The sequence below is a fragment of the Drosophila novamexicana genome, unplaced genomic scaffold, assembly GCF_003285875.2.
Source record: "Drosophila novamexicana strain 15010-1031.04,08,12 unplaced genomic scaffold, DnovRS2.1 tig00000462-arrow-pilon, whole genome shotgun sequence".
NCBI lineage: Eukaryota > Metazoa > Arthropoda > Insecta > Diptera > Drosophilidae > Drosophila > Drosophila novamexicana.
Window position 1 is genome coordinate 2055437 of NW_020824806.1, and position 15203 is coordinate 2070639.

The 15203-nt window shown below is 37.6% G+C and overlaps 2 protein-coding genes across 2 annotated transcripts in view; one reads left to right on the top strand and one right to left on the bottom strand.

Moving 5' to 3' along the window:
- LOC115760947 overlaps window positions 1–15203 on the bottom strand; it is a 132467-nt gene that overhangs the window by 111516 nt on the left and 5748 nt on the right. The window lies entirely within an intron of this gene.
- LOC115760948 lies at window positions 8855–10792 on the top strand. Its single transcript, XM_030702533.1, has one exon. The coding sequence runs from the start codon at window positions 9034–9036 to the stop codon at window positions 9622–9624; it is 591 nt and encodes a 196-aa protein (XP_030558393.1). The 5' UTR covers window positions 8855–9033; the 3' UTR covers window positions 9625–10792.

The window sequence follows — 15203 nt, forward strand, 5'->3', positions numbered from 1 at the left end:
CTGTAAAATAAACATATCTCAGCCAAAAAAAAAATAAAAAATAAATAAAAATTTAAAGTTAAATAAATACAATGCTCACAATTCAGAGCTTAGTTTAATTATAGCTAACAATTAAAAATTACTAACAATTGCCCCGCTAAACAAAAATAAACAAATAAAAGCATAAATACTATAAATAAATTGTAACTAAAAATACAGCTAAATTTTGATTTAGCATTGTTCACAAATATTTAGTTAAGTTTTGCAGTTATAAATTAAAAAAAAAAAAAAAAACATTTTCAAATACATTCAATGTACGAGAAAAATGCAAATGTTATTTAACTATATAAAAATGAATAAAGGTTCAATATAAATGTATCTGTAAATGGGAACAAACTGTGCGAATGCGAATTCAACTACTGCCGCTGACATTAATCGAAGCCCAAATGCAATATTACGCATACGCCCGGTGGCCAGTTTGGAAAATTGCTTTCATCGCTCATCGCTCGCTTTTCGGGTAGGTATGTGTACACCTCTATTGGCTAACAGCAACATTAGCTTGTGCAAAGAAAAATGAGACAAAAAATAACACACATACTCGACGACTCTTTCTGTTTATGGGCACGTTATGGTCTTTATCTTTATGGACATGCCTATGTGCATGTGCGTGCGTGTTTGTTTGTGTTTGTGTGACCCTTTTTGCCATTTATGGGCTCGTTTTATGAATGCTTTTTCAACACACAAACAAACACACAGACACACATAGACTATATGAAGCGTTTTAAAGGAGACGTTAATTTAAATGTTTTTACAGCATTTGCCTGTCGATCTTTTCAGTGCCGCCTCATCTGATGTTTGTTGTTTGCCTTCCAAATTAAAATTCCCAGCCGGCTGACAGTTTCTGTTAAAGACCCTCAAACAAACACACACACACACACACACGCTCACACCCGCATGCGTGAACCATTATACGACACGGCCCAAGTGTTATCAAGTTTATAAAGGACTCTTGCTGTGAAAGTGCGTGTATTGAACTTTAAGCATCTTACGGAAGCGGCAACATTTTAACTTAAATTAATTTAAAGCTGTCTCTTGGTGTACTGCTTGAAAAGGCAACTCTTACGTCACGCATTTAAAATTTTTATTATTTTTGCTTATTTAATGCCCTTGCGGAAATCTTAGGGCTTAAAATGCATAATAAATATCCAGTTTCGTACAAAACATCATAAAATAAGTAAAGCAAATGATGAAATAGCCAAGAGAATTTTTAAGTTTTAGAACTAAACATATCCTAAGTCCTTAAAAGAAACAATATAAAACGAAATTTGAATTTCAGGCTTGGATATAGAAGGTATTCTTATCGCCTCTCGATGAGCTCTTTTTATTCACTTGGTACGTGACGATTTAAATGAAACTTTCAGGTTTTCTCAGCAAGAAAGTTATACCATAAAAATTTACTGAAAAGTACCTCAACCAATTTCAAAGTCTCTGTATCATTTAAATGGTTAAAGCGCGAACAATAAACAAATATAAAAATTTCAACTGCTAAAGGCAAGAAGAAAAAAAAACTATACTATATAAAAACTATATCAAAAAAATACTTTAACGAACTTAAAAAAGAAGCTCTATATATAAAAACAAGTAACAATGCGCTGGCTCAGCTGGCTCCAAAAAAAAGGTACCCTGTGCCAAACTTGAAGTAAATAATAATAAATAGCACGTACCCGGCAAGATATTAAAGTAGAAAGATGAAATGGTTTTAAGGAGCAGTCTCCAGAAACCAAAGCACTTCATAAGAATGAAACCTTTAAGTGTTGCACACCTATCCATGTATTTAATCATGCCTCTTTTCAAAAAATGGATAAATACAGGATATCTTAATAACATTTTAAACCAATTGTATATCAATTTAAACTAATAAAGTTGCATGCAAAAAATTAAGTTAATAGACAGCTTATGGAATTCAATTTATGGCATTTAACCTTCTTTTTTTATCAAAAAAAAAAAAGAGAAAAAAATATAAATTGCTTCAACAAAAAAATTTAATGAAGCGCCTGTTGTAATTGGTGCAAAAGTCAGGAGCTTTATTTTGGCTGGTCATAAATTTGAGATCTGACTAAGTTAGAGCATTCGGTGAAGCGTTCTAAATAACAGAATAAAGGCACTTAAGAGCAATGTGAATTGCTCTTTGTTTGGCAGTGGTTCAGAATTTATAACCATGTCGATGCTGATGACCTTTGATGGCAACGTGCAGGAGAAGGAGCGCCGACTGGTAAATGCGTTATTCAGACCAGAGTTTGGGGGGCTGCAGAATTTCAAACATTTTTCATCACTTAATTACGGCAATAAATGCCAGTGGAAATTTCTTTGCGCCACATCAAAATGGCATTAAATATAAAAAAAAAGAACATGTTAACGACTTGCAGCCCAAAAAATTGCAAAAACCGAACAGCAAAAAGCTCAGAGCAAATTTATATGCGAAACAATAAAGCGACAAAATACACACACTGAGCATTCTGTTAAAATGTGATAGAGGAAAATGTCGACAGAAAAACAACAAGAGGGCACAGCACATGCAACATCAACAACAACAACCAAAGACGACAACATTTTTGGGCTCACGTGCGTTGGGCCAATTAAAATTAAAGTACGCACAGGCTGGACTGTATATGTGGAGAAGCGAGTGTGTGGGTGTGTGAGTGTGTGGGTGTGTGTCTGCTTGACTGCCAAAAAAGAAGTCCAATAAAATTAAATTGCTCAACAACACCTTATTAACGGCAGCTGTCTCTCCGCCAATATCAAGGAAAAACAAAAAAAAAAAAAAATAATAACGAGAAAAGCCAACAAGAGATTGGGAAAATTACCCGACCCAATCACTTGTTTCGACGTCTAGTAATGCCTTGTTCCTCGTGTTGCCTTTTCAATTTTCCTTTTTTTTTTTTTTGTTTTTTGTTCTGCCATAATGTTGTACTTTTGCAAAGTAAAAAATAAGAAACAGCGAACAAGAGAAGCCCCATCTTTGTTGCCACGTTGCGCCTATACCCTGCAAAACTAACTAATATGGACCTGGGCCTGGGGCAACTTGTCTTTTAATTTAATTTAATTTAAGTCAACATAACGAATAACATACAACTTGGCTGTACAAATAGTTGTTTAAATTCTGAAGGCATGAGTTACGTAGGCGAAGACACACCTGGATCTAATTATTAATAGAACAAAATACCTATTTTCGTCAGGCTCAAATAAATATTGCTAAAAATTCAAGTGCAATTCAGTCCAAAGAAAATCTATGCATTCACCTACATATTTAGTTTCAATTCACTTGCACAAAAGAAACTCTTCTGTTTCAATTTATTCAAATCAAAAATAATTATTATATAATTTAATTTAATAAAAATATCCTAACCTGGCAGGGACTTGACACCTAAGCCTTCCGCTTCGCAGGCTAACATTAATTCTTCATTATATAATTACGAATAACGAATATTTCCCACATATGTTAAATTAACTATTTTAACTAAACAGATTAACTTTAAGAGCCTAACTTTCGATTTTTTTCAAAATGTTTCTCTTTCATTGACATAAATGCTCATTACTTTCTTAAGTATTCAATCTCTCATATCAAAGAAAAAGTAATGTTGGTTATTAATAGCATTTAAGAGCAATCCATCCACATTCCTTTGATGCAATCATATTATCCAGTTGCAACTGCAACTCAAGAGTGTATACAACTCGATGTTTGTGATAAGGGTATTTAAAATGCGAAACAATCACCAGCTGGGCGATAGGCATTTTCTCTGCTCCTCCAGCTTCTGCCAGACAGTTAGTAAAGACTCAAATTGCGGCCACTTGTCCTCATGTGACTTAAAGCTGACTTAAAAACTGTTCTCTCGACTGGTTTGCTGTTAATTGGTTGAGGCAAAAGCTTTGTAAATATTTTGATCAGATAAAAACTAATCTGTAGCTCTGTTTGCATAGCTCTGTAACTCAAGCGCTTTTTTTGTAAATGCTGCACACAGCACTTTGCAGCGAGGAAAGGGAATAACAACGAGCCAACCGACATCTGGGCAATTTTCATATATTTTCATACTATTGCATATAAAATATATACATTATCCTGGCAGCCGCACTGAGGCACTCACATATTATATGAAGTCTACCTGTGCGTAACGAGTGCAGCATGCAAGTCCAGTTAGATATCAAAAGGAAAGTGAAAAACAAAAAGAAAACAACAACTAAGAGGGCACGAGTCGGGCGTGCTTGACTAGTAAATACCAAGCACTGAGTGCACTGACGAGCTGGGCATCTGCTTTGCTGCCTTGCGCTGAGGAAAATGCATTCTTGTGTCTGGGAAAGTCCGCGATAGACGCGAAGAGAAGCCTTCTTGAAGGAGAAGCCTTCTTTTGCCTGTCACTTGCATCAGCCATAGGGTAATCATAATACCCTATTTGGCCAACTTTTAGGAAAAAACAGTGCATAAAAAAAAACAACTGAAAAAGAAACAGCCACACGCACAACTGCATTTGAGTGTGCACGTGAATTGCATTAGAAAGTTGCCAGCATTTACATATATGCACGTATAAAATAAATCTGCTTCAAGTGCAAAGATTGTAGTCCCACACCTGTCTAGCACACACACACACACGTACACACATTCGCACACACACAAACTCCCTTAAACAAAATCATTTGAATACAGACATTGTTGGCAGGCTCCAAGTGCCTTGCTTGTACCCACATCCGTTCAGCAGCTTGCCGCACTCAAGGATTGGCTTCTACCTATGTCACGACTTTGACTATGACTACTGGCAGGCTGTCTGTCTGTCTGTCTGTCTGACGTATCAGTTACAAGCAATTGTGCAAATGTGTCGGTTGCTATTTGGATGAGATGCGGATGTGCGATAAGCGCCGAATGCAAAAATTGAGTATAAGCTCGGCGACTGTGCGATGCATATAAAGATAAAGGGTGTAAATAGTTTCCTTCTCATTTTTACCATTTTCCGAAAGAAAACAAAAAAAAAAAATGAAAACTCCCAACGAAAATATTTTAGCCGAGAGAGCTGAAGTAAAACATACCGTGTTTATTGTTAAAAGAGGTTCACTTTTTTTTCTTATTACGCTTACGTACTAGCTGCATATCCATGGAAGGATAAAGATGTACGATATAAGAAAAGTTTCTTCTTAATAGAAAAACAATCAGCAAGACAAAAGTAGAAAACTAGACAGTTTTATACGACCATGCCCAGCCGAAGGCTGTGAGCATTTGCATCATAATAGGTAACTACTGTGGATAGATGGACTCGATTTAAGGGTATTAAGTAGAGTAACCATATTACTCGCTCTACTACAAACTATTAAATGCCAGTCAAGAAATCCGTTTTCTCGAATTTGAGCATTTACAGGGTATCAGAAAACAGAATAAGGGACTAGCCGGCAACTGTGTTTTAGTGTCGAGCTTATGGCTGCGCCGTGTCTTTGGTTTGACAACCTCCATTTCGGTAACTCCCACTTAATAGAACATATGCATGCTGTACGCTGTCTCGTATTTTATCCACCATTTCAGTACGCATTTTAACGGCTGCTTCAATTGAGCGTGCAAATGTAACCACATGAGATTTTCTTTCATGGCTGAAATGAAGAGGAATCACTTGAAGTCCACGAAAAACCGAACACTACAAAAAATATGTGGAACTCTGGCTTTTAAGTCTTAAATGCATATTATGCCTAGAGCTGAATCCATTTGTCAAATTTCAGCTTGTCAGCAAATTTGTCAAAGTTACTCAAATGGTAAGAAACAGCAGCTACCTGTTAGCCATTTATGATGCTAGCTAGAGTAAAACTTGCGAGTGGGTAGCGCCCAAGGCAACTAAGTTTGCAATTAATAAAAACCGGATTAATTACATAAAAAGCTTGTGTGGGACAAATGTCAAAGTGAAGCGCGTCTGACGAGAGACTTAACAGGGAAATGCCACTTACCCAGGGTCGACTATACAAAGTTTCACTCTCTATTTTTACGACAGTTTTAATACTTTAAAGCTGCTCTTGTGTTTCATTTTAATTAAATAGCATTAAATAATTAATAATAACAGCTAGGCCAAAATATCAGCAATAGATCGACTTCAAAAATTAAACTATTTTTTACAGGGTATATCCAATCGGGAATCTGATAATATCTGGTAAAGAGCTAACAATTAAGCAAAAACTAATTGGAGGTATATATTATATATATATTCTAAACACTTTTAAGCCATTTATTAAAGGGTATTAAGCCATTTTATCTGATAATTAATTTAAATAAGTATTTAAAGATATCCAATATGCACTATATTTAAATTAAATATTTTAATCATGTGATGTGAAGAATATGAACATAATTGAAATAATATAAATGAGCATAAACAGATTGCAGCTACTATGAATGCCGATCAAATAAGCGTTAATTATTTAATGGCATCAATGCAAATGCAATTTGAAATGTATTTTACTTGCAATTACAAAAACAAACGGCGTCAAAGAAATTGCATATTTTGTCTGCTCTGCTGCTCCAGCAGTTGACTATATATACATTTATAATCGTATTAAATATACATATACATATATCTATATATACATAAAGCTCGAGCCATTTACAGTGCGCACTCTTGACATCGTACGGCACTTTAATGCTAATAGAGCTTTTATGCACTCTGCATTACACCAAAAAAAAAAAGAAAGAAAAAACCCACTGGCTGAAATGTGCAGCAAAGTGAGCCACAAAGTACACATTACAAAGCAGAGCGGCGACAGGTACATAGTACAATAGATATAGAAACTGAGCCGGAAACTGTACAGTATATGGCACAAGGTGTGTATATGTACGTACGAATGTGCGAATACAAATACGAATACAAGTGCGGGCATTGTAGCCACCACACATTTCCGCCTGGAACCACGACCAACGAAACTGTATCTGTATCTGCATTTGTAGATGTATCTGTAGACGTATCTGTAGCTGTTCTTGTAAGTTTATTTGTGACTGTGTGAAGCAGCATATGAGCAATGGTGGATTCTCTACTTTATGTAGCGTCGCATTTAACAATAAAACCTGAAATGTTAGTAATGAAAAGCTCAAAGCGGTTATAAACCACACACACACACACACACACACACATACACTTAGACACTAGTTCACGAATCACGTGTGTGTTTAAATGTGCTTTGTGTGTAATATTGTTGTTACAGCCACTTTTACCTAATTGCTGCACTCAGTCTATGCTTAAGCACAATTGACGTGTACAGCCAGTCGAGTGGGCAGGAAGAAAGCTCTTGTGACCTGGCCCTAACGGGCTGGTCCGGCCAAGTATTACATTTGCGCCCCACTTCAAGGCCCAAAGGCAATGAGGTGGTTTAAGGCACTTCTCCACTTAAATGAGATGTGCAAACTGTTTCAAAGCGCACTTGAAATCAAGTGTTGCGAATCACAGAAGCGTCTTAAATAAGTTAAATACATTTGTTGCGTTAATTAACGCATCTAAATGTGTGGCAGGCAGCACAACTTGCAACATTGTTAATAGGTTCGAAACATTGTGGCTTTGAATTTATCGTATCGTAAGTGGCACATTAACGGCTCCAGCACCATCATAAATTTTGCCTAGAAAATGGCTTTAATTAATTTCAGAATTTGTGTGTCTATTCGTGCGTGCAATTGAATTTGTGGCAATTTGGACAGTATTGCCACTAAAGTTAATCAATCGACGATTAACACACAGCAAATATTGCATGACACACTTGAAAACTAAACCATTTGCGGATATGACAGCTTTAAGTATTTGCCATTATGCCATCTTCCTGAGCTGAACAAAAGTCTATGGGTTTCTGCTAGAAGTTAATTGCTCTGGAAATGGCAAATATGCTGCTTATCTCATCGTGCTCAGCCGCACTCTCGACTCTCTTGAGATCAAGTGAACAGCAGCCGCACTTTTGGCACACGACTAAAAGGATTTTATTATAGAAATTTGTCACCAATTGCAGTTTAGTGTAAAGCCAAGTCCCCTAACGACACTTGATAGCGTAGGTAATGGACAGCGAACACTTGCCATAAATCACAAAATCTAAAAATTGTCTGCGCTGACAGCGAGAAGCCAAGAACAAGCGAATGAAATTTATTATCGACCCCGTGAGCACCTTGATACCCTGATCGAAATTTAAAAATAAAATTAGATAGTTATCTAAAGGTTGATAAGTCGTTAACAAGAGCTAAAAAGTGTCTTCTTCCCAGCGAGATTTCGGTTTTGGAATCACAAGCTTATGTATTGTTGGAAAATATAAATAAATAAAATGATAATAATAATAGTATAAATTGAATTATAAAAATAATAATAAGAATTAAGAGCTGATTTATTAGTCTATATCGCTTTCAGATTTTATATGTTCTCTTTTGCCATATGTTAATCGAATTAATTGTTTAAATACAAATTGTACTTATCTAATTAATATACTTTGAATTAAAATTCAATTGAATCAGTTGCTAATTGTGTACGAAATAAAAACTAATAAATCTGTTATATTTCTATCTACGTAGAATCTCAGCAATTAAAGAGTATTTACAAGCACAACTCCATTCAGATTTATTAAGTTCGACTGTTGGAAGCGTTTCTATGCCCATCTAGTCAGTTAACACTTGACAGTCAGCAGACTGCACGAAATGCAGGCATTTGGCGAGCTGTGCGAATTACAAATACCAATTTAAATTCAGATGCAAATGGGCTGGGCCACAATGTGGTTGGCCAGAATTGATTTGCATTCGCCTAATCGACTTTGCAGCACAGTTTCGATAACAGAGCAGGCGCTGCGACTGTGACAGTGACTGTGACTGGGGCAAGTCCGAACCCAAAAGCCCGAAAACCCCAAAACCAAAACCCAAACCCAAACTTGACTCAAAACAAACAAATCGACAGAGGAGACAGAGGCGGCCGCCCGGACAGACAGACGAAGGAGCAGCGAAACTTTGATTGACATTTCAATTAAATTATAGCCAAAGTCGTTGGCAAAGTCATTGCGATTGCCGCTGACAAGATGTTTCGAGTGCAAAAAGTTTTACTCACCGAATACCAGGAGATCTACGAACCGGTAATGGTGGAAAGTCCCTTCACGCTAGTGGATGCACACGGAGTGGGATTGCGCCAGTATCACATCGCCCTCACCGGTACCAAACTGCTCTTTGGCTGCGACAATTTCTTTAAGCACGAGGAATACGGCAGTGAGCCCAACTGGTATTGTCTCGGCCAGGATCCGGAGATCGAGTGCTTCGACCTGATCAGCATGGTGCCGCTGGAGTATATACGCTTCAATTTCTATCGCAAGCGTGAACGCTGCCTAATGATGCTCAGCGTTCAGCCGCTGGAGCAACATCTGCCGGCAGAAAAGCCCATGATCTTTGAATTTGGTGGCCACATACACAAGCAATATTTCTGGCATACTTGGCGCGAACGCATCGCATCCATACGCACACACGAGTCGCGCTTTAACCAGATAACCGGCGCCTCACCCTTCTCCAGCAGCGATGTACAGATGGACGAGGTGCAGCACCATGTCCAGGTGCATGTGCCCCATTATCGACCACAGTCCATCTACAGCGTGTGCTGCAGCTCTGCCGGTGGCGCCTAGAGCAAAAACGAAAATACTTCTGAACTTTTCAACTCACGCATACACACAACATATACTGCATGCATGTTTTATAGCTGGGCTAAGCTGCTTAGCCGACTGCCTTTTGTAGCCAATATGATTACTGCACAATTGGCCAACTACTTTCCGACCACTGTGCAGCATCAGCAGCAGCAACCGTTTATTTATTTATAAATAAGCCACAACTTTCAGCACCTTTCTGTACGCAATTTGCGTAGCACAAACTTTAATGCCCAAAGACGCGTAAATTTAAAGTCGAGACGCATTTGTTGCTCGCTTAGTTTGATTGTATATATTTTTCATATTTATACACTAAACCTATTCAAAATAGTTGAAAGGGATATATTGGTTTTGTCCGAGAGTTAGGATCTAAGCCGATCTAGTCATCTGTCTGTATTAACGTGCCGAGCTAGATACTTGCAATAGGAAATATAATATTCCATAATTGGATACCTTCCCATTTCAATTAAAAAAGTTAAAAAGTAGAATGATTCTTAGGTATAACTATTAACTCTAAACATCAAAGTTAATCAGGAATATGTATATATTCTAGAGGGCGTGGGAAGAGGAAAAGATCACATCCGAGTGTGCAAAAAATAGCATTTGACCATATTTGGGCCTTCAAGATTTCATACGGTTCAGACTATAAGCACCGAAGTTCATCAAGAATATACTTTCCATTAAAAGCGTGCAGCAAGGGAAAAAACAGCACAGCCGCTGCCTAAAGTGAGCAGCTTGAATTTGTTGGGTATGGGTGTTTTTGCGTCTCATGCATTGAAGAAAGCTAAAATATTGGTAACAACAGCTTGGCGCTGGGCTCAGGGTATCTGCCAGCTTGGCATTCTAGCTGGTTTCTGATTTTGGTTTGGGTTGCGGCAGCCAAAAGACTTTGGTTTGGCTGGCGGCTTTGCGGCTTGGCCAATGCTGTTTTCATTTATTTTACTGTGGGCGTTTGCTTTTTCTTGGCCAACGAAAAAGTTTTCAATTTGTCGACAAACTTAAGCCGCAGCCGCAACACTTGTCCGAGTCTGAACAGCCCGTATCTCTCCACCGGCTGTCCGTCTGAGCGTGCAGCTGACGACACCAAAAATCAATTGCAATAAAATGCCCCAGCAAATGAACACAAACAGAAAGCAAACAGACAAAACACCACAGACAAAAAAAAAAAAAAAAAAAAAAAAAAAACAAACAAACAAGAGCCCAACGCCCCGTTGGGGAAAGTGGGAGCTGATATCGTCATTGGCTTCCGTTTGTTTAGAGCGTTTAATGGTCAAAGTTTTTGCTCGAGTGCTGCGTAATTTATTTGATTTGCTTTCGCTGCGTTGTTGCACAATGATAAATTACAATTTATTTAATAAAATTTACAAAATGTTCGCATTAATCATACGCCATGTGGTGCGCCGGCAAGCATACGCAATTTTACAATTTTTTCATATGCCACGAACGCACACACACACACACACACACAGGCATACACTCACAAGCACACGCACACGCATTAGGCTACTCTCTTGTAGCACAGCCTCTGAACGCCTTTGAAGCGCATAACTAATTAAAGCGCTGCTTCGAAACGATTTTCAGGAATCCGTCAATGGCAACAGCCATGCCAAAAGTTAATTAAAAACTCATCGGCTGGGCCTACATTGCGGCACAGCGAACTCAATAAAAACAGTTCAATAAAACCGATGAGCGCCATGTTTAGCAAAGGCAACACACACAGACACACACACACACATGCCAACACCCTTCTGCTCGTCCAGCCTTCTGGCCCACCTCTAGCATTCTTTTCATATGTAATACACCTGCACACTTTGCAATTACGCCACTCGGCCGGGCAGGTAATGGCATCCTTTCGAACTCTGCTTAATTACCCATTAAAAGTTATACCCTTTGCCGTTGTCTCGCTGCAATCAAGGTTTTACATTCGGCGGGTACCTTAAGAAAAATGTTGTAGGTCTTTAAGAATTTTTCGAGCATTTTTCACACAAACACACATTTTGCGCTGGTTATTTACTTATTTATGCCGTCATGGTCGTCAAATTCAAAGCCAAACCAGAAGCCACATCAAAGCTGCGCCCTAATTGCTTAGCCGAAATTTGAATTTGAAATTTCGCCAAAGTCGGTTGTGCGGTTGTACACATAGTAAGCCAATCGGTGCATTTACTAACTTAAGTGCACACACACAAACTCACACACAGATATATATCTATATAATCAATATAAATGCATTAGACATTACAACATTTTGGAGCACTGTCTGTCGAACGATCAGAGATATTCTAAGTAATATAATGAATGTGTCTCGTGTTCGTGCCCACATCCACAGGCACTCTGCACTGGCTATCAATATTTGCCGGAACAGATTACGGGGCCCACCTAGCGACTTTGAGCTACAGGAAACTAGCTGCAAGATGTCTCAAATTATAATTCGTTAATCCCTACGTATGGAAATAAAGTCATTAATGCTCGTTCTGTTAAGCTTCGAAGCCTTTTACCACCCATATTACATTGGTACATTGATTACATTACATAATTATCAGAGGAACTTTAATTTAAATAACTTCCGTTCTCAATATTAAATGGTAAAATTAAAGGCGAGCTTTCGTCTTACGGAGTGCTTGATTTGACTCTATAAGCTACAACGCTTTTATCTGAACAGTGCAATTCTTTAATATTCATTGATAGAGTAATCCAACTAAAATTTTAATGAAAACAGTTTGAGTCATAAGAAAGGCATTTTTTGGGTTTTATACATTGTTTAACTCTTGCAAAAAATTTATTTTGAATTAAAATTTGTTTTGAATTAAAATATTGAATTACACACATTTTTATAAGCTGAACGGGCTCTAAAATCAAAACGTGTTTTTAATTGCTTTGCTTAATAACTTCGTTTAATAAACCTTGGTTCGATTAACATCCTGCCGGCACATTAAATCTTATATGCGACTTTAAAGCCACGCCCAGTGCGCCGCCGCAAGGACATAGGCGTAAAATTAAAGCACAATTCGCCCCGTAAACTGACATTGATGAATATGTTTTATATTTATTGAATGCCAGTGCGCCGCGGCAACCCGTGACATCTGTGCACTTATGTATGTCTATGAGTGTGTAAATGTGTGTGTGAATGCCTGATTAAAGTACACGCGCAAATTTAATCGGCTTTATTTTGACTAAGTTTATAAGTACAAAATGCGAAAATTAAATAAATGCATATGCGAAATTTAAGTAAATTAATATGAGCTGACCAATATGGCCAAGCTTTTAATTTGAATAGCATTTAATTACTGTCATCACCTGACGATTTTGCTGATTGAGTAAATAATTCTAAAAGATTGTGCAACAATTTGTGTGAATTAACAAATTTATTTTTGGTGTGCTATCAGCACATCTTTATATTTACTTTAAATTGTAATCACTTTGCTTGTTAATTTAATATATGAACTAACTCAATGTTGTGTCTAGGCTTCGAGTTTAAGAATTTCTTCGTATTTGTTTAATTTAAAATGACCAAAAAGTCGAATTTTAATTTCAATATTTTGCATTTTAAATTATTTGAATATGTTTCTCACTTAACTTACAAGTGAGTAGACAAAATACATTCATACAAATAATAAAAAACAATTTGTTATATATACACAGTCACACTTTACGAGCCTTTCGTAGATCATTTACTCTGCATTGCGCGTCGCTATTTAATTTGCATTAAATGGGAAATTATTAATACTAGTCACAGAGCACAACAGTTTGTCTAATCCAAAAGCCTGCCTCCAAGCGCTCTTTGCTTTCCCTGCTTTCTATTTGTATTGTATTTGCGTAAATCCTTGCTAAAGCGCACTTAAAATGTTAAGAAGCACCCACAAACTTATATATACTACTTATACAATTGCGACTAAGGCATACGGTGTAAGCTCTCCATTGAAGACATTCAGACTCGTAGCATGGCCAGTTGGTGCCTGTTGCCGTGTGTAGGAATATATATATATATATACCTGGCGCAAATTGAAAACAATTTTCCATTACTTACACATGCGCGTCTTGTGCTAATTCTATTTGATTTTTACCCGATGCCGGCAAACTTTTAAATGAAACGGAACGTGCCGGGCATGCTGATGCTGCCAAGTAAGCGCCCCAATGGCAAGGGTTGCCTTTTGATGGCTGTGACCGTAAGGAGTGTGGTCAAGCAACCGCATTAAAAGTTGGCCACCAAAACGGCGCCTATGTGTGTCTTGAGTGGTGCTTTTATGTGGTTCGCGGTAAGCAGTTAAGTGCCAAAGGGCCACCTTTCATCGTAGTTCATATATGTACACTCGTTGCAACTTTTCAAATAAGAAATAAACGCTTTAAAAGTGCCAACGGAACTTATATGGCAAGACAGCGACAACATTTTGTCGCCTTTTATTATAAGCCCCTGACACATGCCTCAGCGCTCTGGGCCTGGGTCTTCTTTGCTCTGCTCTGTTCTGCTCTGCTCGGCTCGGCTATAGGTCAAAGTTTTGCGTGCCTGACGTGCTCCACATGTCTCGGCTGCTTGTGAAAAATCACAGCAGGAACGCTGAAAAGTATGCTTCATAAAAGAATTTCAGCAGCTTGCCTACATTTCGCTTTTGTGTCAAGTGCAAAAGTGACTGCCAGCCACGAGCGGCGGGTAAGTAAAAGCCGTTAATGTTTATGATAGTGATGGTTACCCCTCCCTTCCTCCCTGCCTCCCTCCTGCCCACCGCCAACACTTGCACACAGACAACCGCATGCAAGTTTGTTCACACCCACACACATCGGTACATATGTATATATACATCAAATATATTGGATACTTGGCAGCAACGGCGACAGAGGCCAAGGCACATATCACAGGGCTCTATTATAAAAGAGAAGCCAAGCGAAAACGTGACTGGGCCCCGGGCTGCTAGCAGCGCCGTTTGGTGGCTCGAATTGACAACGTCATTAATGTTTAACTGAATATACTACAGTGCACACATGTAAGTTTAAAGATGCGGTTGTGAACATAATTATCTTCCCACTCTATTCATTTTACATTTTTTGCGTTAAATGTGTCAAAATGAACTTTCGCTTTAAAACATAACATTACTGTTTGAACTGTTTGAATGTCATGAATATATTCGCAAAATTCATTTTATTACCATTTACATGTAATGCAAACAATTTGAATCAACATTTATTTAAAATGTGTATCCCTTCCGTTCATGGAACTCTTGATTCAATTCTTGGAACGGTTTTTGGTATTAACATACTAAAGTAACATAAACTTTCCGCGAAAATTATATTTTTCAGCAGATTCTTTTGATTAGTAGAAAGCATTTTACCAAAGAACTTCTTAAAGTAATTTTATATAAAATAACTATAATAATTGTGTATTTAAAAAGAAGTGCTATATTAAACAATCGGAATAACGAGTCAACAAAATAAATATTATTTGAAAAAATTTCAAATGAGAAGGCAGTCGACAAATTTGCAATTTGTATTCGTTTCCCTCAACTAAATATTCACTGAGAAGCATAGTTGATATTGTCACTATAACAAACAATGCAAACTATTTCAATTTG